Source organism: Aristolochia californica, unplaced genomic scaffold (genome assembly GCF_029961685.1).
Source record: "Aristolochia californica isolate CCGP_79_NKW_82.1479 unplaced genomic scaffold, dmAriCali1.0.hap1 SCAF_3, whole genome shotgun sequence".
In the NCBI taxonomy this organism is placed as follows: Eukaryota; Viridiplantae; Streptophyta; class Magnoliopsida; order Piperales; family Aristolochiaceae; genus Aristolochia; species Aristolochia californica.
In genome coordinates this window covers 42,252,371-42,277,174 of record NW_027181992.1, presented here as the reverse complement: position 1 = coordinate 42,277,174, position 24,804 = coordinate 42,252,371, and the positions used below count along the sequence as shown (strand labels likewise).

Genomic DNA, 24,804 nt, shown 5'->3' with positions numbered 1-24,804 from the left:
TCCATATCGGGGATAGGAGGCAAGCAGCACCACCCTCTCTCCACCATGCACCCGAAAACTGAAGGTAGAATTTCACCATATTCTTCCATAAACTGTTATGCTTGTTGTTGAAATTCCAAATCCATTTGAGCATAAGAGCTTTGTTCATTTCTCTTATAGGCCAGATACCCAATCCTCCCCTATTATGAGGCATGCAAATATCTTTCCAAATGACCAGATGGTATCTGAAGGTATCTTCTGAACCTCTCCATAGAAATCGTTGACGGATAGCATCAATTTTGGAGCAAATGGAGGCCGGACAGTGCATGAATGATAACAGATAATTTGGCAACCCCGCCAGATAAGACTTGAGGAGAGTGAGTCACCTCGCTATTGATAAAAGTTTACTCCTCCAAGTGGCTAGTCTCTTTTCAAATTTCTCAATGAGGGAGGACCATTGAGATGCCAAAGGCCGAGAATAAAAAAGTAGGAACCCAAGATATGTAGCTGGCATATTTCCCAGAGAGCATCCCAGATAGTCCGCCATATCCCCAAGCCTAGCTGGATCAATGTGATATCCAAGAAGAGTGGTTTTTTCCCAGTTTATGTTTTGACCGGAAGCCAATTCAAATAATCCCAGCACGGCACGCAATTTTCTTATCTGATCCATAGTACCAACCTCAAAGCAAATAGTATCACCCGCAAACTGGAGAATCGGAATATCAAAGGTTGTGCAATCAGTCGTGGGGAGGAGCTATCCCATATTCTTGGCCAAGTAGATCAAGGAGGATAGGTATTCTGCCACCATGTTGAAGAGCAAGGGGGAGAGGGGGTCTCCCTGTCTGATCCCCCTGGTTCCCTTAAAATACCCGCAAATTGTTCAATTGAGAAGGATGGAGTAGCTTGTAGAGGAGATGCAACTTTGGATCCAGAAGCACCATTTTTCTTCGAATCCCATATTCCCCAAGAGGGTGTCCAGAAATTTCCAGTTAACTCTGTCAAATGCCTTTTCGAAGTCAAGCTTGAGGATGAATCTGGGGAGCTTTCGGATCTTGAAATGATGACTAAGTTCATGACATGCCATGGCTGAATCAAGAATGTTTCTTCCCTTAATAAAATCACTCTGGCCATGGTGAATGGGAATAGGGAGGATTGCCTTGAGACGACTAGCAAGGAGGCACGCAATCACCTTATATGCACTGGTAGTGAAACTGATCGGCCAGAAGTCAGATGGGAGCTCTGCCCCATCTTTTTTAGGGATGAGGGCAATGAAAGAGGCTCCAATACTCCTATATCTGATGCCATGTTGACAAAAGGAGCGGGCCATGCTAGAAATGTCTTCTTTGATGAAGGGCCAGCAACGACGATAAAATTCCCCTTTGAATCCATTCGTGGTAGAAGCGAGTGACATTGAAGTCACCCACAAGCATCAGAGGAATAGGCCACATCTGACAAGTCCTCAATAGATTCTCCCAAAATAGGTGGCGCTCATGGTGTCTGGTAGGGCCGTAGACACTAACTAGGCACCAAATGTTCCCTGAACCTTTGTCTCGCAGCTTGATGCCAAGAGAGTAAGAGCCATGCAATGATCAAGCACCTCAATAGTATTGGTGTCTCACATCAGTAGGATACCGCCTGCTGATCCCACTGCATCCACTAAAGCCCAACCGGGCTCCTTTAGGTGCCACAACTCACGGATGTATCCAAGGGGTAGAGAAGCCACCTTGGTTTCTTGGAGAACAACAACATTTGCCATGGTAGAGGAAAGGAGGTCTCGAATGGAGGCACGGCGACGCAAGGACCCAATTACACGGACATTCTAGAAGAGAATAATCATTGCTCATTAGTCATCTTCTTTGACTTCTCAGATGGGTGATTATCTCCTGGGAGAGGCTCCGTGAAGACGTTGCCCATCACCTTGGAAAGTTCCACTATCTGGGCCCAGGTTTCTGGGTCGTATTTGTGTTGTTATGACTGGAGAGCTGCCACAAACACTTGAGCTCGTTCACCCAACTCTGGAATGATGAAATCTCCTGTCTCTGGGTTGCAGGGTTATCGAATGGTGGCACTAGGTCCTCCCTGTAGAAGTTGTCTCTACTGCCCTCTAGCTCGATGCTGGTAGGTTGCAACGGGAGGGGGAGAATTGTTTTGCCTGTGGGCATGAGGAGCACGCTCACTGCTTTCGTACTCTGCGTCGGAGAGGTAATTTTCAGGGTGGGGATTTCTCGGGGGTGAGCTAGGGGGGATTCCAATATTTGGGGGGAAGTTTGTGGCGTGTGGGGGTTATGGGGATGATTTGTAGGAGGGTCTGTGAGGGTTTCTATTGGGGGGGTGGTGGAAGGTGAGGGTAAGGGGTATTTCTGGAGTTAAGGCAGAGGGGTGAAAGACATCTGGATCTGGGCCAAGGTATTTTTTTTGGGGGACAAGGTTGGGTGGGTGAGTGATGTGTGGGATAAATTGGGGGGGGGGGGGGGGGCGGGGGGGGCTGGGTGGTCAGTGAGTATAGTTCCCATGCCAGCTATAAAGCTTTCTGGAGGGGATCGCAATTGTTGGGAGGGGATAGAGTCGAGAGGTGTACTTCCCAGCTCATTGGCTGGCTGTGTGATTTCCCGAGGTTTGATTGTGCTTTCGGGGGCCACATCTCTAAAATCATCCATCACAACGCATCTGAAATATTGCCCTTCACATGGGTGAAGAGGGTTGATGAGGATCCGGGCCTCATCCAGATAGTGCCAGTGTTCCGTGAGTGGGTTCAAAGCAATGACATAGCCAAACTCAGACATGACTCTCGAAAAGACCGCGTTTTGCCATAACTCAGTTGGAAGCCCTGTAAATGTGACCCATTGGCTGTACTAGCTGGAGGGTGCCGAAGGGAGCCACTCTGAGACCCCGATGATGCCAGAGCTGGTGTGGGGTATGATGGCAAGAGCCGTAGAAGACTCCTACTGGGTTCCGAAATGAACAAGCCAAGTTTGGGGACTAAGATAGGAGATTGTGGGAGTGTAAGGGAGGTGAAGTGCGTCAATCAACCAGTGAAGAATGCTGGATTTGATGACATCGGAGGATGTTTGGACAAGAATGGAGAGAGTCAAAATACTGCGTCCATCATGGAGAAGGTTTGGTGGGATTTGGATGATTTCGGGTGTTTCCTGTGGGAGTAGGGGGGACTGATGCATGGTTTTGGGGCAAATCAGGAATTTTCGGGGAGGAGGGGGTGCTGTTAGGAGTAGGAGGGGATGTCGGGAGGGTGTTTTGGTGGCGCTGGGTTCCTAGGAGGAGAGGTGGAAATCTTACTCTGGCATCACTGGGGCGGATTGGCGTTGCTACTGTTGTGGCTAGCGCCTGGGAGAGGCTCTAGAGTGCATCTGCTAGCTCATTCCAGCCAAAACCCGAGTTTGTGGCATCAAGTATGAATAATTTGGCTAAAATGGAGGTTCCTCTTCTGTGGGTGATCCGACATTCCCGACGACCACGGAAGGTAGTCACTGAGAAGAGGAAAATCGAGTCCCGTGACCAGAGCTCATGGGATTTCTTAGTTTCTGAGGTAGCTCTTTGGAACTGAAGCCTGAAGTTGTGGATCGCTTATATTGGGACGCAGATGAATGAAAGTTTTGATCCGTCAGCTGAGGAGATACGAATCACCGGACCTGATTTTCGGATGACTCTCTCAACGGTAACTTTGCATTTTCCTTAGCTAAAGCGGAAAATACTATTTCGCTTCTTCTGGCGAGAGACCATCGTCCAAGAAGCTTCGTATTCCTCCGTCGGAGCCTCAGAAAGCTCGCCAGAGCGGTGGCTGGACGGATCCGACCATCTGTGAGTTTTTCTTCCTCGCCTTGGATAGACATTTCCTCCATTTCTTCTCGTCGCAGCATCAACGAGCCTTCTGTCGGTGTCGGAAAGGCTCGCCGTAGCCTTGCCTGAGTAGCGGTGGTCCGCTCGCCGGCCGTAGGGATGGTGACCGTCGGGAGAGCTTTCTATCTCATTTGAGGGTTTTGGCGCATGTTAGCAGTTTCGAAATAGACGGCGCACATTATGATGGTTAACGGCGCACGTTAAGGGAAAATTTGCCCAAAATCGCCTCGTTCAGCTTGCTCTTAAATGCTTGATAGTTACATGAGTAAAATTTTGAAATCAACAAACCTATGGAAGATGATTTCATAAAGGAAATTGTAGTTCCTTCGTACTATGGCTCGGACTGGTGGTGATCTTCTAGGATTAGTAACTGGGGAGAGCTTCCCATTCAGTGTTGGTCTCCAAGGATTAGAAACTAGAGAGAGCTTTCCTTTAGATATTTTACAATTATTTGGAGTTTGATTTTTATTTTTAATTTCGCTTTTTGTTGGCTCCTCTGTGCTGCTGGCCATGTAAGCACAATAATTTGATCATGAAGTCTAGGAACAATTTTATCCCCACTAATAATTGGCCAAACATGAAAAGAATCAGAGTAACATAGCTAATTTCTAAAGAATTTGTCTTCTTTATGCTATGAACATGAAGAGTCCAGGTTATTTCTTCTCATGGCTGAAAGCATTCTGGACTACTGCAATGTTCTTAATTTTGTTTGTGGCTTTTTAGTTTTTCTATTCCTTTTTTAGTATTTTTTCATCTTCTCTTCTACCTATTTTTTCTATCATAGACTTTGAATTGTCTCTTTTCCTATAGTAATATTTCTCATTCTCTGATTAAAAAAACAGAAAATAAAAACTCTTCTCCAATTTGAAAAAGAATGTACAATTTTGGCTGTGATGAATTTCACGTAGTTTTTCTTCCTTGCTCGGATATATATGGTTCTAGTAATGTGATTTCTGGATTTCAGGGAGTCTTATCTGCTTCAGTATTATCAATTATTCCACTAATCCGTCCCTACCAGTGGCAGAGTCTCTTAATGCCGGTATGTATAGCTTTTTTTATCCAATGTTAATATTTTCCGTAAATTTTTTCTGTACTTTGTAGGTCTAATGAATTGTATTCTTTTGAAATACTAATAAATTGTATATTTACTCACCAGAATGTGAATTTATCATTTAATTTGGTCTTTATTAGAGTTGTTTATGTTTTTTTGTTGTTTTGTCATTTTTAAGTTTTTTATGTCACGGGTTGCTCTGTCAATAATTTCATGCATGTCTTGTTCAGGTTTTGCCTAATGCCATGCTGGACTTCTTGGATGCTCCTGTACCATACGTTGTGAGTTTCCTTAGCTTCTTATTTGTTAATTTCTGGCCATTTTTCTAGTTGTAATACCGTGAAAAATGCACCTCTTGTTTGCCATAACTGCTTTATTCTGTTTTATTTTATTTTATGGATTGACATACATAAGATTTTCCAAAAAAAAGAAACATACACAAGATTTTGTTGAAGTCCATCCCAAAATGATTAAGCCAAAATGATCATCATATGTTTCTCCAACAGCTTGTTGTGGAGGAAGGTCCTGTTTAGTATGGTTTGTATTTTTTCTCTCTCAGTAATATATTCACACCTTTTTCAAAAAAAATAAAAAATGATCATCATAAGACACCATCAATTCCTGACAAGAATGACTAAAATGCCTCTCATCACATGCTTCACTTAATACTGATGTCTAGACTTAATAACTTTCTAACTTTTGACTTGAATTAACTATATCTAAACCAAAGATTCTTCTAGACTTATAAAGGGACCTATTAGTAACTTAAAAAAGTCATTTAAAAAAAAAAACTTAAAAAATAATTATACAAAGAATGACTAAAATGCCCCTCGTCACATGCTTCACGTAATACTGACTTCTAGACTCAATAAATTTTGAACTTCTGACTTAAATTACCTATATCTAAACCAAACACATGTAGACATATAAGGGACCAATTAATTGACTTGAAATTATATGAATGCCTCCAACATCATATTTTTAACAATCCTCCTCTAGTTGGAGCATATATATGTATAAAATCTCAAGTTGTTAAAAAAGGTCATAAACTCACATCCCCTAAGAGCATTTCTAAACACATTAGCCAAACTGATATGTTGACTTCATGTAAGGGTTAACTAATGAGTCCACTTCAATATTATTAGTTCTTTCTAGGAATACTAATTACTTATCATGAAGATGGTTGCTTGATGGTCAAACTTCACTACCATAGGATCATCATTTTCAAATCCAAAATTTTCATGTACTGATTTTACCCACATAAGTTCGTGTCATTGCTCTATTCTCAGCCTTTGCACTAGACCGAGCTACATTTTGTTTCTTACTTTTCCAACTCACCAAATTGTCACCGACAAAACAATAAAACCCAGTGGTTGACACTCTCCTATCTTTATTCTGCATAATGAGCATCAAATTATCCCATAACATCCAATTTTCTAAGGGACTATTCCAGGAGTTCCTTTTAAGTATCTCAATGTTCTTTATGTTGCCACAAGATGTATTTTTTGTGGGCTCTTCTCAAATGATTATTAGGTATCGTAACATTGGCATAAATGAACTTTCTAGCTTACTTCCTGTACTGGTTCTATCCTTAAGCTCAAAGTTCTAGTTATCATTAAGATTCAAATTCACCTCCATAGGCGTCTACGCTAGCTTTACACCCAACAACCCATACTCTTACAACATGTCTTTGACATACTTCTGCCAAGACAACACAACACTTGTCTTGCTTTTAGCCACCTCAATGCTAAGAAAGTTCTCAAAAAGCACTATGCTATCGAAGTACCAACACTACTACCCCTGATTGCTTCTTTAGAACAAACATAGAATGCTCCTGATGGCTCTGGTAAAGACCAAATGAAATCGCTACTTTGCTGAACTTAAACTATATACCCTAGGTGTCACGCGGTTAGATTTAGGCTAAGTCCGTCTTGCCTTGCGGAATATCTACCCCGTGCGGCCTAGCTCTTCCGAAGAACTAGTCAGCCTCCTTGAGCCTCGGATCCTCCAACCAATACTTCACACAAGAAGTTGCAAGCCAAATGGGACAATGAAAGGACCAAGATATAGTAGAGAAAAACCTACTTTGTATTAAGAATACAAGATTACAAAGGATGGCCAAACACTCTTGAAAGCCAAGGCTAAAAACTCTCTCTATACACTTGATAAGTAAAGAATACTAAGGATTTTTCGACCTCCTTACAATGGGAGAGGCCCCTCTATTTATAACCTCTCCTTTGGCTTTAGATATCTCTAAAAACGCCAAGAAATCCTCCAGAATCCGAAAAATCCGAATTCTGGCGCCAGGGGCGCCCTGGGTGCCTAGGCGTTTGGAGTCCTGCTGGCGCTGGAGTCCTGGAAACCCCATTTCGCCCCGCCAGGACTCTGTTGGCGCGCACCTGGCGCCTGGCGCCTGGAGTCCTGCTGGCGCTGGACTCCTGGAAACCCCATTTCGCCCCGCCAGGACTCTGTTGGCGCCAGCAACCCCATTTCACCCCACCAGGACTCTGTTGGCGCGCGCTTGGCGCCTGGTGCCAGCAGGACTCCTGGAAACCCCATTTCGCCCCGCCAGGACTCTGTTGGCGCCAGCAACCCCATTTCGCCCCGCCAGGACTCTCTGGGCGCCAGCAACCCCATTTCGCCCCGCCAGGACTCTCTTGGCGCCAGCAACCCCATTTCGCCCCGCCAGGACTCTATGGGCGCCAGCAACCCCATTTCGCCCCGCTAGCACTCTCTGTTGGCGTGCTGCCTTGTGTCTGGGCTGGCTGCTGGGGTTGTTGTGCACCTTGTTGCTTGGCCATCCGTTTGGCAAGCTCAAGTGTGTCTTCCTTTGCTGCAGCTGATGCCGGGCCAGCCATATGTGTGCGCCCCTCCGGGCCGTGCCTTTGCACTTGGCCTTGGCCGTTGCTGCTATTGCTGTGCACTGGACTTGCACAGTCCTTTGCCTTGGTATCTGGCCACACCATGGCTTCATCCTCCGTCTCATACTCCCACCGCCATAAGGCAGACGCCCTCGTCTGCAACCCCTGGCGATAGTCGGCTACCTCCTTTTCGAACTGCCATAACTCGGCAGAATCTTGCCATGTTGCCTCGCTTTCCGGTTGACCCAGCCACTTAACCAAGTATTGCGTCCTCTGGGGCTTGCCCCTTTGGCGTTCCTCTCGGTCTGCAATAATATACTCTACCTTATTGTCAAAGGTAGTAGATATATCCATGGGAGCTCTTGGGTCAACTATTCTCTCCGGGTCCGGGTCTTCAAAATAAGGTTTAAGGTTTGATACATGAAAAACGTTGTGGAACTTAAACCTTTTTGGCAGCTGCAATTTGTAGGCGAGGTTGCCCACACGTTCAATGATAGGGAAGGGTCCTTCATATTTCTTCAAAAGACCTTTGTTCTTGCTTCTTAGGTGACGAAATTGGTCAGGTCTGAGTTTGAGAAGGACCTGGTCACCGATATTGAACGAAGACTCCCTCCTCTTCAAATCAGCATGCTTCTTCATCTTTTTAGCTGCCTTATGCAATAAGACCCGTGCCAGCTCCGTTTTCTCTTTCCACCTCTTCGCCAGCTGATGAGCTGCTGGACTTTTCCGTGAAGTGTCTGGAAAGAGACCCTAGGGAGCCAAAGGCTGTCGTCCTGTCGCCAACTCGAAAGGACTGTGCCCGGTTGATTCCGATTTCTGCAAATTGTATGAAAACTGGGCCACGTCTAACAAGTCTGGCCAGTTTTTCTGATTTGCTGCAACAAAATGGCGTAAGTATTGTTCTAACAAAGCATTTACCCGCTTGGTTTGGCCGTCACTTTGAGGATGAAAACTAGTGGAAAAACATAGAGATGTTCCCATTAGTTTGAATAACTCGGTCCAGAATTTTCCCGTGAATCTGGGGTCACGATCACTAATGATCGTTGTGGGCAAACCCCCAATGCTTCACCACATGTGCCATGAAAGCTCTAGCTGCTCCGTCTGCTGTACAATCACTTGGCACTGCTACGAATGTACCATACTTCGTAAATCTGTCTACCACCACCATGATAGACGCCAGCCCATCTTTCTTACGTAATCCAGAGATGAAGTCCATTGAAACAGACTCCCACGGCCGCTTTGGAATAGGTAAGGGCTGTAGCAAACCCCTCGGCTTGCGTTGTTCGATCTTATCTTGTTGACAAATAAGACACGTGCGCACAAACTCCTCCACATCATTCTCCATGTCTGGCCAATAATACTGACCAGACAACAAGGCCAACGTCCTTCTTTGACCTGGATGTCCTGCCCATAAGGTATCATGGCATTCCCTCAAGAGGTCACGCCGTAGGTTATCGTACTTAGGCACATAAAGTCGATTACCTTTGGTCTTGAGCAATCCGTCGTCAAGCCAGAATCTTCTCGTCTCGCCCAAGCCAGCAGCTTGTACAATGCTGTAAGCCTGGGCGTCTTGGCGTATTCCAATGCGAATCTTGTCTAGCAACGATGTACCAACCTGTGTAATTGCTGCTAAGGCTTGTAATTGCAAAGTCCCATCTTCTATTTCTGCGCCAAGATGGTCCTCCCCGCGCGCGCGCTTGCCTTGCGCAAAGCACATATCTCCTGCGCCTACGCTCGCGCCGCGCGCCTCTTCCTGTCCAGCTGCTACCGCACCGCGCGTGGTGCGCGTGAAGCAAGTACCGGCTGCTGCGGTATGCTAGGATTCAGTCGCACGCGTCTTCTCCTCTGCCGCATGCGTGTATGATGTTGGTGCTTGCTGCGCCATGTGCGCTAAGCTCTGGCTGGTCTCTTCCTCATAAGAGTTAGGTGCGTCCACCTTCCTGCTCAGTGCGTCGGCAGCACCATTGGCCTTCCCCGCCTTGTACATCATCTCAAAATCAAACTCGGCCAAAAAATCTTGCCACCGGGCCTGTTTTGGACTGAGCTTTTTCTGTGTAAGAAAGTAACTAGAAGCAACATTGTCAGTTCTTACAATAAATTTGGAGCCTAAAAGATAGTGCCTCTAAAGACGTAAACAATGCACTACCGCCGTCATTTCTCTTTCTTGTACAGTGTACCGTTGCTCAGTTTCATTGAGCTTCCTACTCTCATAAGCGACTGGGTGTCCTTCTTGTTCTAGCACACCCCCAATGGCATAATTTGAGGCATCGGTATGTACCTCAAATGGCTTGCTGAAATCAGCAAGGTGAAGCACTGGTTCAACCATCATGGTATCCTTCAGCCGCTGGAATGCTCTTTGGCATGAGTCCGTCCATCGCCATTTTTGGTCCTTCTTTAGGAGATCGGTCAAGGGGGCTGCTATAGCTGAGAAACCCTTGATAAACCTCCTATAATAGTTTGCTAAGCCAAGAAAACTTTTAAGCTCACGCACCTTGGTAGGGATGGACCAATCACGCACAGCCTCCACCTTCTTGCTGTCCATCCATATCCGTCCTTCCCCTATCCAATGTCCAAGAAAGGACACCTCTTGCAACCCAAAGGAACACTTCTCCTTCTTGACATATAGCTGATTGTGTCTCAATTTCTTGAACACTTTTCGAAGATGTTCTTTGTGCTCTTCCATACTCTTGCTATACACCACAATATCATCCAAATACACAACGACAAATTTGTCTAAGTACTCGGAAAATACCTCGTTCATGAGAGTGCAGAAAGTTGCTGGTGCGTTGGTTAAGCCGAAGGGCATAACCATGAACTCATAAGCCCCATATCTCGTCACACAAGTAGTCTTCCCCTCGTCTCCTTCAGCAATCTGAACTTGGTAATAACCACTTCGTAAATCCAGCTTGGAGAAAACTCTTGCCTCCTTCAATTGATCAAAGAGATCAGCAATAAGGGGAATAGGGTACTTGTTCTTAATGGTTACCTTGTTGAGCGCCCTATAATCGATGCATAGTCTCATACTTCCATCCTTTTTAGTCTGAAACAGTATAGGGGCTCCATAAGGTGCTTTGCTTGGCTTTATGAACCCCGAATCCAGCAACTCGCTGAGTTGTTTTCACAATTCGTCCAACTCTTTGGGCGCTATTCGATATGGTGCTTGTGCTGGCTTTCTTGCTCTGGGTTCAAGCTCTATGCGATGGTCCACCCCTCTCCTAGGTGGTAACCTCGCTGGGAGTTGTTCCGGCATGACGTCTCTATACTCATGCAAAACGGTTTGTATCTCCTTAGGGGTAGGCATAGCCTCAACCTGTTCTATAGCACAAAGAGAAGCAATGTAAGTAGAACAGTCCTGCTTAAGACCTTTCTTAAGTTGGAGGGCTGATAGCATTAAATCTTTATTTTTTTCATCTTCAACTTCAGAAACAGTACAAAGACTTTGCTCGTCCATAATCCCCACTACCCTAACATGTGGCATTACAAAAGCCCTACAAACCGTGAAAAACTCCATTCCCAAAATTACTTTGAAATCATCCATACCAACAATGGTAAAATTCAGAAATCCTACCCACTTGCCTATCACCACCGGGACATTCTTGGCAATGCCTTGGACTTCACAAGCAGCAGAATTTACGGCTTTCATTTTGCTCCCATCTTTCTCTCCTCGTATCCTTAGGCGCCTTGCCTCCTCCTCCGAAAGGAAGTTGTGGGTGGCGCCAGTGTCCACCATTGCTTTAATAGTATGTCCAGCAAGTGTTAGTGATATAAAAAGAAGTTCTCTTGAGGGTCTTACCGGAAGTGGAGCAGCCTTCTTCTCCTTGGAACGGACAACAGCATTGAGAAGGGTTAGAGAACCCATCCTAGGCTCAATTCCTCCATTGTCAAATTCTGTTTGAGCAGCATTGAGGAGTCTCTTTTTAGGACAATCCCTCGCATAGTGCTCTCCCTCGCATATAAAACAATGGACCTTCTTCCTCTGTTTGTCCCCTCTTTTTCTCTTCCGGCCTAGCCTTGGTATCTTTTACCCATGGCTTCTTCTCCCCTTTCTCCTTCTTCTTAAAATTTGTTTTACCATTATTTTCCTTGGACACCTTGTTAACCGAATCATTCCTCCTCTCGTATTCGGTTAACTTTTCAGCCGTAGATAACGCTGAAACTAGTGTCTTTACCTCTCGTTTTCTCAATTCTTGCTCAGCCCATGGACGAAGGCCAGCAAGAAAGGAGAAGAGACGGTCATCATCCGTCATGTTGGAAATACAAAGCATAAGGGAAGTGAAGGATTGTACATACTCTTTAATTGTACCTTTCTGCGTCAATGCACGAAGTTCCTTCCTTGTTTGGTACTCGACATCCTCCAGAAAGAACTGCCTCCGCAACTCCCTCTTGAAATCTTCCCAAGTGTGGACGGGGTCCTCTCCCTCTTGCTCATCTCCCATGCATCTTCTCCACCAAATAACAGCATCATCAGACAAGAACATGGCAGCCGTACTAACCTTAGCTTGCTCGTCGGTGAGCTTGCTCGCATGGAAGTATTGCTCCACTTGCCATAGAAAATTATCTATGACCTTCGCGTCTCTCTTTCCACTGAAAGACTTTGGCTCAGGCACCTTTATCTTTGCTTGTGTGTGACCAGCCCCTCCATTGGCTAAGGCTAGTTCGCACAAAGAAAGTCTTGCCCGCAGCTCTCCAGTGAGGTCTTTGACGTCCTTCCCCAATCGTTCCATCTCCACTCTCATGACAGCCATGGCAGAATGGACGTCCTCCTCAAATCCTCTCAGCCAATTCGGAGTTGGCTGATGCTCCTCAATCGTCCTTTGAACGAACTCCTCCCAGTTCGTACAAAGGTTTTCAACACTGTCCAAACGATGTTCAAGAGTAGAAAAACGAAAGTTAACATCACTTACTTGTTCTTTGCCTCTTGAAGCATCTTCTCCACTTGTGGAAGCCATTGATTGCAACGCACGCTCTGATACCAGTTGTCACGCGGTTAGATTTAGGCTAAGTCCGTCTAGCCTTGCGGAATATCTACCCCGTGCGGCCTAGCTCTTCCGAAGAACTAGTCAGCCTCCTTGAGCCTCGGATCCTCCAACCAATACTTCACACAAGAAGTTGCAAGCCAAATGGGACAATGAAAGGACCAAGATATAGCAGAGAAAAGCCTACTTTGTATTAAGAATACAAGATTACAAAGGATGGCCAAACACTCTTGAAAGCCAAGGCTAAAAACTCTCTCTATACACTTGATAAGTAAAGAATACTAAGGATTTTTCGACCTCCTTACAATGGGAGAGGCCCCTCTATTTATAACCTCTCCTTTGGCTTTAGATATCTCTAAAAACGCCAAGAAATCCGCCAGAATCCGAAAAATCCGAATTTTGGCGCCAGGGGCGCCCTGGGTGCCCAGGCGTCTGGAGTCCTGCTGGCGCTGGAGTCCTGGAAACCCCATTTCGCCCTGCCAGGACTCTGTTGGCGCGCGCCTGGAGTCCTGCTGGCGCCGGACTCCTGGAAACCCCATTTCGCCCCGCCAGGACTCTGTTGGCGCGAGCCTGGCGCCTGGCGCAGGACTCCTGGAAACCCCATTTCGCCCCGCCAGGACTCTGTTGGCACCAGCAACCCCATTTCGCCCCGCCAGGACTCTGTTGGCGCCAGCAACCCCATTTTGCCCCGCCAGGACTCTATGGGTGCCAGCAACCCCATTTCGCCCCGCCAGGACTCTCTTGGCGCCAGCAACCCCATTGCGCCCCGCCAGGACTCTATGGGTGCCAGCAACCCCATTTCACCCCGCCAGGACTCTCTTGGCGCCAGCAACCCCATTTCGCCCCGCCAGGACTCTATGGGCGCCAGCAACCCCATTTCGCCCCGCCAGGACTCTATGGGCGCCAGCAACCCCATTTCGCCCCGCCAGCAACCCCATTTCGCCCCGCCAGCACTCTCTGTTGGCGTGCTGCCTTGTGTTTGGGCTGGCTGCTGGGGTTGTTGTGCACCTTGTTGCTTGGACATCCGTTTGGCAAGCTCAAGTGTGTCTTCCTTAGCTGCAGCTGATGCCGGGCCAGCCATATGTGTGCGCCCCTCCGGGCTGTGCCTTTGCACTTGGCCTTGGCCGTTGCTGCTATTGCTGTGCACTGGACTTGCACAGTCCTTTGCCTTGGTGTCTGGCCACACCATGGCTTCATCCTCCATCTCACTAGGACTCTGTTTCAGCCGATAGATGGCCTTTCTCAACTTGCATACTTTTTTGTCTTCCCTTGAGCAACATATCAAGAGGTTGCTCCGTGTAAATTGCTTCCTGAAAATTACCATATAAGAAGGCTTATAGACCCCAATCCTACGGGTATACAGTAGAAAAAGGAAGATGAATTAGACCAAAAGAGGGGAATGGGGCACCCAAGCATCCAACACGGCACATCTACCTGGCAGCAGCAAGGCTGTCTCTTAAGGACAGTTAGTTACGGGAATGAGGAATATAAAGAAGGGGAGCTAGCAGTGGAGAAGGGAAGGAAAAAAATCAATTGAAGGGAGGATTCTAGACCCTCGAAGTCTAGAGTGGATTGTATTCATCAGCTCAACATCAATGGGTAAGTCTTCTGGAAATAAGGTCTCCAAAAGTTTGCTATCAGAGTGAGATTGGATTGGGCATGGTGAGATCGAGAATAGAAGGCAGATTGGATTCAGTCGAGAAGTAAGTATTGGAGCCGAAGAATGGGATAGAGGAGCTCAAAATCGACGTGACGTTGATACAGGAGCTCCTGGAGGAATTCTGAGAGGGGATGTGCACCAAGGAGAAATCGACATTTGGGGAGGTGTTTGCTGCTCAAGGCGGACGTTGGTAAAATGTAGAAGTGAAGGGAGAAACGGGCACATAATAGAAAGGGAGTGGGAGGAGATTGGACTTGCCGATTTTCTCTAATGAATACCCCTATGGGTGGCTATACCGTGCTGATCGCTACTTCGCTGTCAACGCCATCAATGAGGAAGACAAAATAGCTTATGCTATCGTCTACCTGGAAGGACGGGCCTTAAATTGGTTTCAAATGGTGGAGAATAGTGCTCTGATGCATACCTTGTTGTAGTTCCGGGAAGTGCTCCTCTGCCGCTTCAACCCCACACAGACAAGGGGCCTGTACAAGGTCCTTGCACTCCTATAGGACAACATCGTTGCCACTTATAGGGAGCAGTTTGAGCTCCTCTCGGCCCTACTCGTGGATCTGTCAGATGAGCTGCTGATGGGCGCCTTTATCAATGGGTTTTGGGACGATGTCCAAGCCGAACTCCTAGTCAACCCACCTGAGTCACTCCTCGCCCTGATGGAAGCTGTTCACTGAATCAATGAGTGGAACTCGGTCCTGGGCCACACGCGTGATTTTAAGTGGCATGGGCCCGGGTGAGAGAGGTTGACTAAAGGGTCTTTGTCTTGGATCGCCCCCAACGTCAAACCAAAAGGGGTTTCCCTTGTATTTTCTGCACTATCGATTGCAACATCCGCTGTCGTTGAATCAACAGCTAGTGACGACGGCGAGGTGGGATTTTGCCTATCGACGGCTCTCGAACGCTGAAGCGCAAGCAATAGGAAGAAAAGACTTGTGTTTCCAGCGCGACGAGAAATTTTCCCTGTGACACTACTGCTGGTTGCGCTAGATGCATGTGATGATAGTCTCCGTCGAAAGAGAAATCACCACCTGGCCATGATGACGCATCTGTTGAAGAACTAGAGCCACTCATGCATGATCTCGTCACCTTGTCTCTAAACGCGCTTCACAAAGGAGTCCCCTCGAGCCATATTCTGAAATTGAAGTGCATCATTGGCAAATGAAACGTCATAGTCCTCATAGATAGTGGTGCTTCCCATAATTTCATCAATACCATCCTCGTCCAAGAGCTGCAGCTCCCAGTTTTGCGTAGTCGGCCCTTCAGAGTCATTGTTGCTGACAGGCACTATATCAAAGGCGAAAGAATTTGCCCAAACCTTGATCTCATTATCCAAGGCATTACCATCTGACAACATTTCCACCTCTTCGCCATAGAAGCAGAAAATGTGGTTCTCGGAGTGGCCTGGCTAGGCCTATTGGGTGATGTTTGTCTGAACTGAAGCAACCTCTCCATGACTTTTGAAATCCACGGGTGGAAGGTTCGATTTCAGGGTGACCCCACCTTGCTGAAGTGGAATTGTCAATGAAAGCCATGTCTAAGATTTTGACTAGGGATTGGCAAGGATGTCTTCTAGAGTTCCACGCGTTATCCAGTGAACCAGAGGGCCAATCAAAGGAAATTGGACCGAACATAAGTAATCTTCTCATAGAATTTGTTAAGGAATAGTCCCACATGGATTAGTGAGTACAAAAATCTTGAGTTTATTAGTTGGGAAAGAGGTTTCCTAAGTTAGATAGTTATTTTGGGATAGGACCTTCGACCCAATTTAACATAGCATCAGAGCAGGTACTCATATGTGGGTCTGCACCTAAAAACTATCTACTTGTAGAGCCACAAAAAGAGGGCCTACACCTAAACTATCCACTTGTAAAGCCACAAAAGAGGCCTACACCTAAAACTGCCTACTCCTAAATTATCCACTTGTAGAGCCACAAAAGGGGGTCTACATGTGAGGGGGAGTGTTAAGGAATAGTCCCACATGGATTAGTGAGTACAAAAATCTTGAGTTTATTAGTTGGGAAAGAGGTTTCCTAAGTTGGCTAGTCATTTTGGGATAAGACCTTCGACCCAATTTAACAGAATTTCAATTAGTGTTCGACCAATACCTAGGCTGCCACCACCTTGACCACCGGACCACTCAATTCCTTTGAGGACCGACAAATAACCCTCTAACATCAGACTGTATAGATATCCCATCTACCAGAAAATAGAGGTCAAGAAGATTGTACGGGAGATGTTAGCGGACATTTGTCACTTAAGAGTATTGCTTCCTCATTACATTTGTCACTTAACACTAACTTACTAGATTCAATAGCGTTCTAACTTCTGACTTTAATTGATGTTGAAATTTGTATTAAGGGTATTGTGGTTATTTCTCTATGCACGTGTTAACCCTTTTAGGTTGGGAGAGTTTTATGTTTTTAGTAGAGTTGAGTTGACCCTGTTTTAAGCAAGATATAGTGTGTAACAATGCAGTTTATTGTTTAGAGAAGAGGGGTATTTTAGTCTTTTGCTGCAATGATGCTCAAGTGAGTTAACAAAAAGAGTTACGGGTTGAGTTATGACGCCTAACAATAACTGCTCTTCTCATTCAGCCTTCTCCCAGATTTCTTTATTTCTCTTCTCTCTCCAACTCATTAATCCCTAAATTCTACAATTTAACTATCTAAATCAGAGCTTCTTCAAAAAAAAAACCCATCTAAATCAAAGACACTTCCAAACTTATGAAAGACCAATTACATGACTAGAAATTACATACATACCCCAACATCATATCTTCTAACCATTTGTATTCTTCAGAATGGCTCTAAATGTCTCAAACTCATCTACATTTACTATATTAGCTTCTCGGTTTGAAATTCTGATTCATTTAAGGGGCTATGTTTTTTGAGTGGTCTTCAAGGAGGGCTGCCTTGTCACATGCTACACAGCTTTTAAAATATGATGACTATGGCACTTTATAGATGGGATTTCTGGCTATAAAGAGCTATATGTAAAAAGTATCTGTGAATTTCTTCAAATGTTTATTGGTTACATTAACATTCGTAGTATGATCCACTTCTTTCCCTCTTTCCTGATTGTGGAAATACCAATTATGATGGTGAAGGTTGGTGTGAAGAACAAATCTGAAGTACAGTCAAAGTTAGCAACAAATGTGATTATGGTTGATGTCAACAAAAACCAGGTTCTTGTGGCATCTCTCTCTTAACGCACACATACCACAAACAAGTTTCGGTTTCTTATAGTCTAAAACTTGTAGGTATGTTCAGAATCAATACCACCATTGCCGCAACAAAAGGAGTTACTTTCATCTCTGAGTCCCTATCATGCAAAGCTTGTTGGAGAAAACTATTTGGCCAAGAAAAGACCAGTCTATGATTGCACTGATGTCCAGGTGTGCTCCTGATTTCATGCATTGTTCAGTGGCATTTGCATTAGGTATCTGAGACTGAATGTTACAGAATGTAATGGGTCCAATGCATGACTCTACTTCTGAAAATTCTCTGGCATATCCAGGTATTCCGTTGCTTGCAAACAAGGTTGCAAGTACATGCATACATAGCAGGAAAAGGGATTCCATTATCGAAGTACAGGGTTACTTGCCTGCATTATGTTTGTGGCATTTATGATCGCTGTTCATTTTTGTCTTTTTGTTATTTTTATTCCATCTTAATGATAAAATGGAGGCTATAACATTATTGGAAATATAATGAAGTAAATGTCATTCTTGTAAATAATGTGACTTTTCTACTATAAACCCATAAAAAAATTGCTTTTGTTACAAACCATGCCTCTGTAAGGACAGATGGGTATTTCTATATTTCATTTAGGGGGAAAATAGGGTGAATCAGCAAAGTTAGGGAGGTGCCAACTATGTAGAGGCAAAGAAGTCAAGAGAAGGGTCTAGATGAAGGGGCACCAACAAAGTAGGGGTAAAAGCATCACCATTTCTTCTCATAGACAAATCAACACCACACTCGCCTAGCCGCCACCTAAGTCCTACCAACTCTAGGACTAATCTATTCTCTCCACCTACAACCCCTGACCTTATCCTGCTATCCTAAACCAACCAATTTGTGTCTCTCAACCAACCCTAGTCCCCCCCTTGGGCCTCCTGAATACCTATATATACACTCCCAGCCCTCTCACTCGGTCAATTTGCACCAAACTCGAGCTCTACCATATGGCCATCCTCTTGGGTTCATAACAGCTTTCAACTAAAATAAGGAAAAAAAGGAAACGGACCTCCATTACTGGTCAAATATTTGAATCTAATAGTTTCTTATTGTTTAATCATAAAAAATAAAGATTTAATTGTTTATTTGAAGGGAACAAGAAAAAGTTTGTCCAAGAAATAGGAGCAACATCTTGCTTGGTTCAAGCTGAAAGATTAAAATAAAGTCATAAGAAACTTCCGTTTGCATAAGTATATAAAAAAACTAGCAAGTGCATGATAATGCTCTCAATATTAACTTTTAACATGTAATGAGTTTGCATGTATTGAGAAATATTATTTACATGATTGTGCTTTTACAGATTGTACTCAAAACAAAAGAATGTTTAAGAAACTTGCATGCTTATTACTTCTGTTGTACAATTCAAAAAAAAAAAAAACTTGTATGTGGTGCATACAATACTACAATTGGAGGATTTCTATCCAACCCTGGATCCTCAATGTTATTTGGTTGTCAGTTGTGTTATACTGTATTGACTTCTAAATATTGCAACCTAGTACATGTACCTGTTGTTTGTATGGAAAATGTGGTGGTCAGTGGTTTTGATAAACCTTACTATTATTCAGACAGGACTCATCCTTGTGATTTCTGATTAACCATTAGAATGGATTGTATACATGTGTACCTTAAGAGGGCAAGGCCACAAAGAGGCAATCATATTTGTATTACATCTAGATAAATAGAAGCAGGGTGGCTAGTTTATTTCAAGTTCAACTTAAAGAGTGGCAATGCTGTTGAGATCTTTGCTTGGGTATTTCATGATCTATTTTTATTTTATTCTACAGTAAAAAGGTTGTGGTAAAAATAAAATATAGTTTTTAATTCACAATCTGTCCATGCAAATTGCCATGCAGAATCACCATAGTGAGATGTGTATTTGCATCCTTTTCTTAATCTCCTTTGGAAAAATGTTTTTCCATGATTTATGGCTTTTGTTGTTATCTATAGATTGAAGCTGCTAAAGGCTTCTTGGCAGTGTTGCGCTCATACTTGGATTCTCTCTGCTCTAACTTGCGGTCTCATACCATAACAAATGTGCAATCCAATGATGACAAGGTTTGTATGATGTGCTATTGGAAAAAACAAATTGTTACATTTTCTGAAGGAATTTTTATTTCTACACTGCTGCACGTTTTAGTTTTTAGAATGAGTTAACAAAGCCGAGTATTATTAAAGTTGGGTCTAGGTCCTTCCTGAATTGGCTAACTGAAATTAAAAATGTATTTTCTTAACTAATAATCTTACGATTTTTCTTAGCATTTAACTATGTGGGATTATTCCCACTATCACTCCTCATGGCTAAGCGTAAACAGATAGACACCACTTCGAGAAATGAACAACATGAGGGTATACAAATTAACGGAGCACAAATTAGACCCAACAGGTACTTTGCTCTGATGTCATGTTAAACTTGGATACAGGTCCATCTCTAAAAGGCTAAGCTGAAGTATGAAGGTTGTAAAACAGAATTGGAGAAGAAAGATAGAGAGCAAGAGAAAAATAGAGAGAAGAAAGAAGAAAAAGTGCATGAAGTAGCACTCGTTGGAGGAAAAATGAGCCCTCTTTTATTAACTGAAGTGAGACATTTTTACAGAATTACAATAATGCCCCTCACAGCCTCATTCTTCGTAACTTAATAAATACAACTCCAAATCTTACCAAAATTTAACCATAAGTTTCTAACATGAAACATAGAATACAAGTAGCTCCAGATACGTATACCAGTTGAGGGAAATGACCAAAATACCCTTAGATTTTAACAAAGGTCTTTTCCCAACTAATAGTCGTAAGATCATTTTTTTCATTCACTTGTGTGGTATTATTCCCACCAAGCATATTGGCAGGGCGGATTGGGGCCACGTTTGCAGAAACCCATGCCCAACCTGCATCTCATCCTCCTCACCCTGTGCTTGCTCTATGTCCTCTCCTGCATCCCCTTCCCTACCTCGTCCCTACAAAGGAGTAGAAGCTACAAGGTATCAGCAGGAGTGGCAAGTGGTGGAGTGATGTTTGCCAACAAAATGATACCCATAAAGGGTTGAGAAAAAGCAGAGGACTTCATTGAGCTGTCATACTATGGGGCCACTGAAGCTAGAACCTCACATAGAATAATGCTGAAGCACAAGTTGTGGTTGTCTGCTTGTAGATTACTGCTACTATTTTTATGGGATGATCTAACACCGACTTTGGAGGCCTGGCTGCCAAGCTCTGGTCCAGCACTGCATAGTGGCAATGATCATGTGGACAAATCTTGAACTATGAATAGAGCAGCTGCTCTTCTAATTGATTTACAGATGTTCTTGGACTCTCTTCTTTATCATCTCAATGATCGTTGGGCATTTGAGTTACTGGGTTGAGGAGAAGAGGCATTATTCAAATGAGACAATTTAATGTTTTTTTAAAAAAATGAGAAGATGATCTTAATTAAGTAATGATTGCATTTTTTAATTATTGAAGGTTTTCGAATAAAATGTTAAAATGGTGGCAGCTATTGACAGCAACTTTACACTATTAAAATAGTATTCAAACTCATATAATACATGAGCTGCCCTGCAGTCAATCACTTTTGGTTTAAAAAAAACTTCAAAATTAGTGACCTTTCCATACCTTCATTCGTCTTGCTTTAAATATTTACATTTTCATCCATTAAATTTACAAAAGAATAAAATAAATTCTCGAATTTTTGTATGATATCTATGGGCACTAAGGTAATGATAACCCATGGGTTGGATCACTAAGACCATTCCCACCGTCTCTCGGCTTTAAGAAGGACATATCTGGGCAGATTCCCCGTTTAACTTGCCCTAATGCCACTCTTTGTTCTTAATTATTTGAGAATAATGAGAATTTTATTAATGAAAGAGAGAAGTATACAAGCAAATTACACAGAGCCAACCAAAGTAGAGGCCCTTTATTCTCACTAAAAAATATCTTGTGGTTTCTTTCTTGTACTGCCTTGGTCAGTCTGATATGTTATATGGATCAATTCTAAAGGTTAGGTTTCTTCATTTAACTCGAAAGTGTTCTTAGTTCAATGTCTTTTGCTCTAAATTGTGTGAAATCCTAAAGTAAGGTTATTTATGATTGGTTTCTATTAAAAAGGGAAAGGACCTTGCACCTTGGAAAATGGTTTTAGTTTATTTAAGCATCGGAGTACTAGAAAAGCACAGTTGAGAGACAACCTCTGTTTATGATTGGTTTAAACTGCAGTCTTTGCTCACTTTTTCTCTGATGAACAGGTTTCTTTACTTCTAAAGGAGAGCTTCATTGACTCATTCCTAAGTTGCGACCAGCCATTCATGAAGGTAGGCTGGTAGCTTTATCTCCTTAGGTACTGTTGTCCGTTTTTTTATAGTATAATTTGGTTTCTGAAATATCAAAAAGAGAAACAATGAGAATAGAAGGTTGGTAATCAAGAAGAGAAAAAGAAAAGAAATTGGACTGAGAAAGAGGAGAGCAATTATTTGAAATGAAATGAGAGGACTAATTATGGTAAGCAAGGATCAGCTGATAAGGAGCTGACAGAAAACACAAATTTGAGGTTTTTGCGTGCGAGAAAAATGAAATCTCATGATTATTACTTGAAAAATCTTTTATCTGACTGCATGATCAAATCTAGGTCTACTCAGAAAAGAAAGATGATTCTCAGTATATATTTACATGAAAATTCTGTTTGTATACCTGCTCAGACATGCATGTGTACTACCTGCATACTTGGAAACACAATATGGACACTCTCACAACCCAGGTTTAGTACTTGTATATCTTAACAGTCGTTTATAGCAATTCGAGTAATTATTGCATTTGCAAATTGCGAAAGTTTGGCCTGTTTATCTCAAAATGACTTAGCAAAGTTAAGACATTTCTTCCTAATAATAAGCACAAAATGTTTTGAAGCCCAAAGAATTTAGCACTACTCTCTTACAAAAAAACTACTCTTGCTTTAAGACAACTAGCCTGAAACGTGCAACATATGTGTAATTGTACACTAGTGGATGATTTTATTCACCAACACAAATAACTGGCAAAAAGTCCATAAGTTCAACTTGCTACTTGGCTTCTCTTAAAATTAAAATACTTAATTAACATACTGAAGGTCATTAGGTTTTATCCATCTACTTTTGTTGGTTGTAACATTTAAGTACTAACTTCTGGCTTTCAAGGACAAAAGGTAACTGCTTTTTTCAAATAAAAAGGACAAAAGGTAACTGCTATCTTTGTCTTAAAATTTTTGTGTGTGTGTTTGAACTTTTTGTTAATAGAAGTGATCAAATTAGTTGTTTTTTATGCTAGTCATTCTTGTTTCCATCCTTGCTGAAGCTTTTTATTTTTAATCAAATTTATCATTTAAACATGGAGAAACTGTGTTAGAGTACAAATGGAGTAGCAAAGTAGTCTTTTTATTTCAACATAGTACTTAATTAGCTTATTACTAGTGGGGGTTTATTTGTAATAAATGAGGGAAAATATGTAATTTCTTTAGGTTTTGGTAGGGGAGACCAAGTAAAGGCAAAGTGTGTGATTAAGATGCAATTAAGGGGGCTTCAATATGGGTAAGTCCATCAGCCTTGTTGCTTAGAGAGCAAGTAAAAGGACTGTAGTAAGGAAGGGCACCAACTTGGTTCCTTGGCGAGCAAAGAAGGCACTTACCTAGTTTAGTAGGATGACCACTTAGTTTGAATGGAAGGAGATTATAAGTAGATAGGAGTGGGATGCCTCTAGCACCCAAGCTTTGCCAACTTTTGTCCGTGTTCTTATCTTTTTCTCATAGCTCACCACATCCATCAGTCTCCCTCTCTTCTTTACCTACCTCTTGTATAACAAGAAATCATTGGCTTCTTCCTCCGTTGAGTGATAAGTCAACATTGGTATCAAAGCAGACACCACATCATGTATTTGAATTTGGAAGAGGTGACATATGATTAGGGTTGCTCGGTGCTAGTATGAGAGCCATCACTAAGGTGAAAAAAAGACTACTAAAAACCGTTATAGATTAGGCCATCGATACAGAAGTGTGCTGGATTATAATGGTCATCTGGGGCCTAACGTTGGGGCATCAAGTTAGGCTAGCCCAGTATTAATAGGATTAAGGGTCTAGCTTTCCATGAAGTAATGGCTAGGTACCTACACAAATTCCAATAAATTTTGTTGCTTCTAGGAAGAAAACACGTCTAGGAAGGTGGAAGAAAGCAGTCCATGGTATGTGAAAGAGACCTTTTTATACTTCCAAGGGTCAATTTGAAACTTCAAGTAAATGATGTTACCAAATGAAAAGAACAAGTAAATAATGTCTTTCTTTATATATGTTTTGCATGGAGATGTAGCTGAGAAATTTCTTGCCACAGAAAAAAAAATGTTTTGATAATTTCAAACTTCTGAAAGCTTTGAGGCATAAAACTGTCATGAAATATTTAGATGTCTTGATATTTTATGTTTTTCTCTAGCATATGAGTAGACGAGTGCAGAGAGAAGGCATTTCACTTATGAAGATGAATGGTTCTTTGACAATGTACCAGTCTCATGAATGCATTCGCTCTGCTGCTTTCCTTTGGATTTTACTGGTAGAAACAAAATGATTGCATGCTGTGCGGTTTGCTTATTTCACTGTTGCGACTTAGCTGAAAGGCTGATTTTTTATTTGTTTCTGCGATTCATGTGGGAGCAGCTCTTTGTGGATACCCAGCTCTTCTCTGTACATACGGATCTCGTCCTCTCCGTTTACCAAAAAGAATAGTATTGCTGTAAAGCCCCCTTGCCAAAGTCGTTAAAGTGGTAGTAGGTGAAAAACAAAACAAGCCCTGTAATATTGTAATATTCATTCCAACGATTTTGCTACGAGTTTTGAGTATCGAAGTCGATCAATAGAAGTCCTTTTTTCCATACTTTATTTTTGTTTTGTTTTTTCTTCCAGTCATGACAATTTAATTTGACAACTGGAAATCCTATTTTATCCGTAACAGCAGATAAGTGAGAAAACTGTTTTGTTCTGTGATAAAGCCTTTTTAAGTGGCGTTGAATACACGCCGGGGTTCTAAGCATGCTTGTTCTCGCAAAATCAAAACTCAAGATCAACTAGGAAACGTCTTGCTCTTATTTTTCAAGCACTTGATTTGCCAATCATTTAGGGCCTGTTAGTACCTTTGGTCGGTTATGTTCATCACATAAAAAGAGAAAA

General features: G+C 43.0%; 1 protein-coding gene across 4 annotated transcripts in view; it reads left to right on the top strand.

Moving 5' to 3' along the window:
* LOC137958462 (uncharacterized) overlaps positions 1-24,595 on the top strand; it is a 96,727-nt gene extending 72,132 nt beyond the window's left edge. For 2 of the 4 annotated variants that reach the window (XM_068805496.1, XM_068805495.1), the window contains exons 14-20: positions 4,799-4,873; positions 5,116-5,166; positions 17,501-17,578; positions 17,654-17,788; positions 19,578-19,685; positions 21,869-21,934; positions 24,295-24,595. In XM_068805496.1, coding sequence (XP_068661597.1) covers positions 4,799-4,873; positions 5,116-5,166; positions 17,501-17,578; positions 17,654-17,788; positions 19,578-19,685; positions 21,869-21,934; positions 24,295-24,363 — 582 coding nt within the window. In that variant the 3' untranslated portion in view covers positions 24,364-24,595. Of the gene's footprint in view, positions 1-4,798; positions 4,874-5,115; positions 5,167-17,500; positions 17,579-17,653; positions 17,789-19,577; positions 19,686-21,868; positions 21,935-24,294 lie in introns of those variants that run through there. The other 2 variants (XM_068805498.1, XM_068805497.1) reach the window with 2 other exon arrangements.
* The last annotated feature ends 209 nt before the right edge of the window (positions 24,596-24,804 follow it).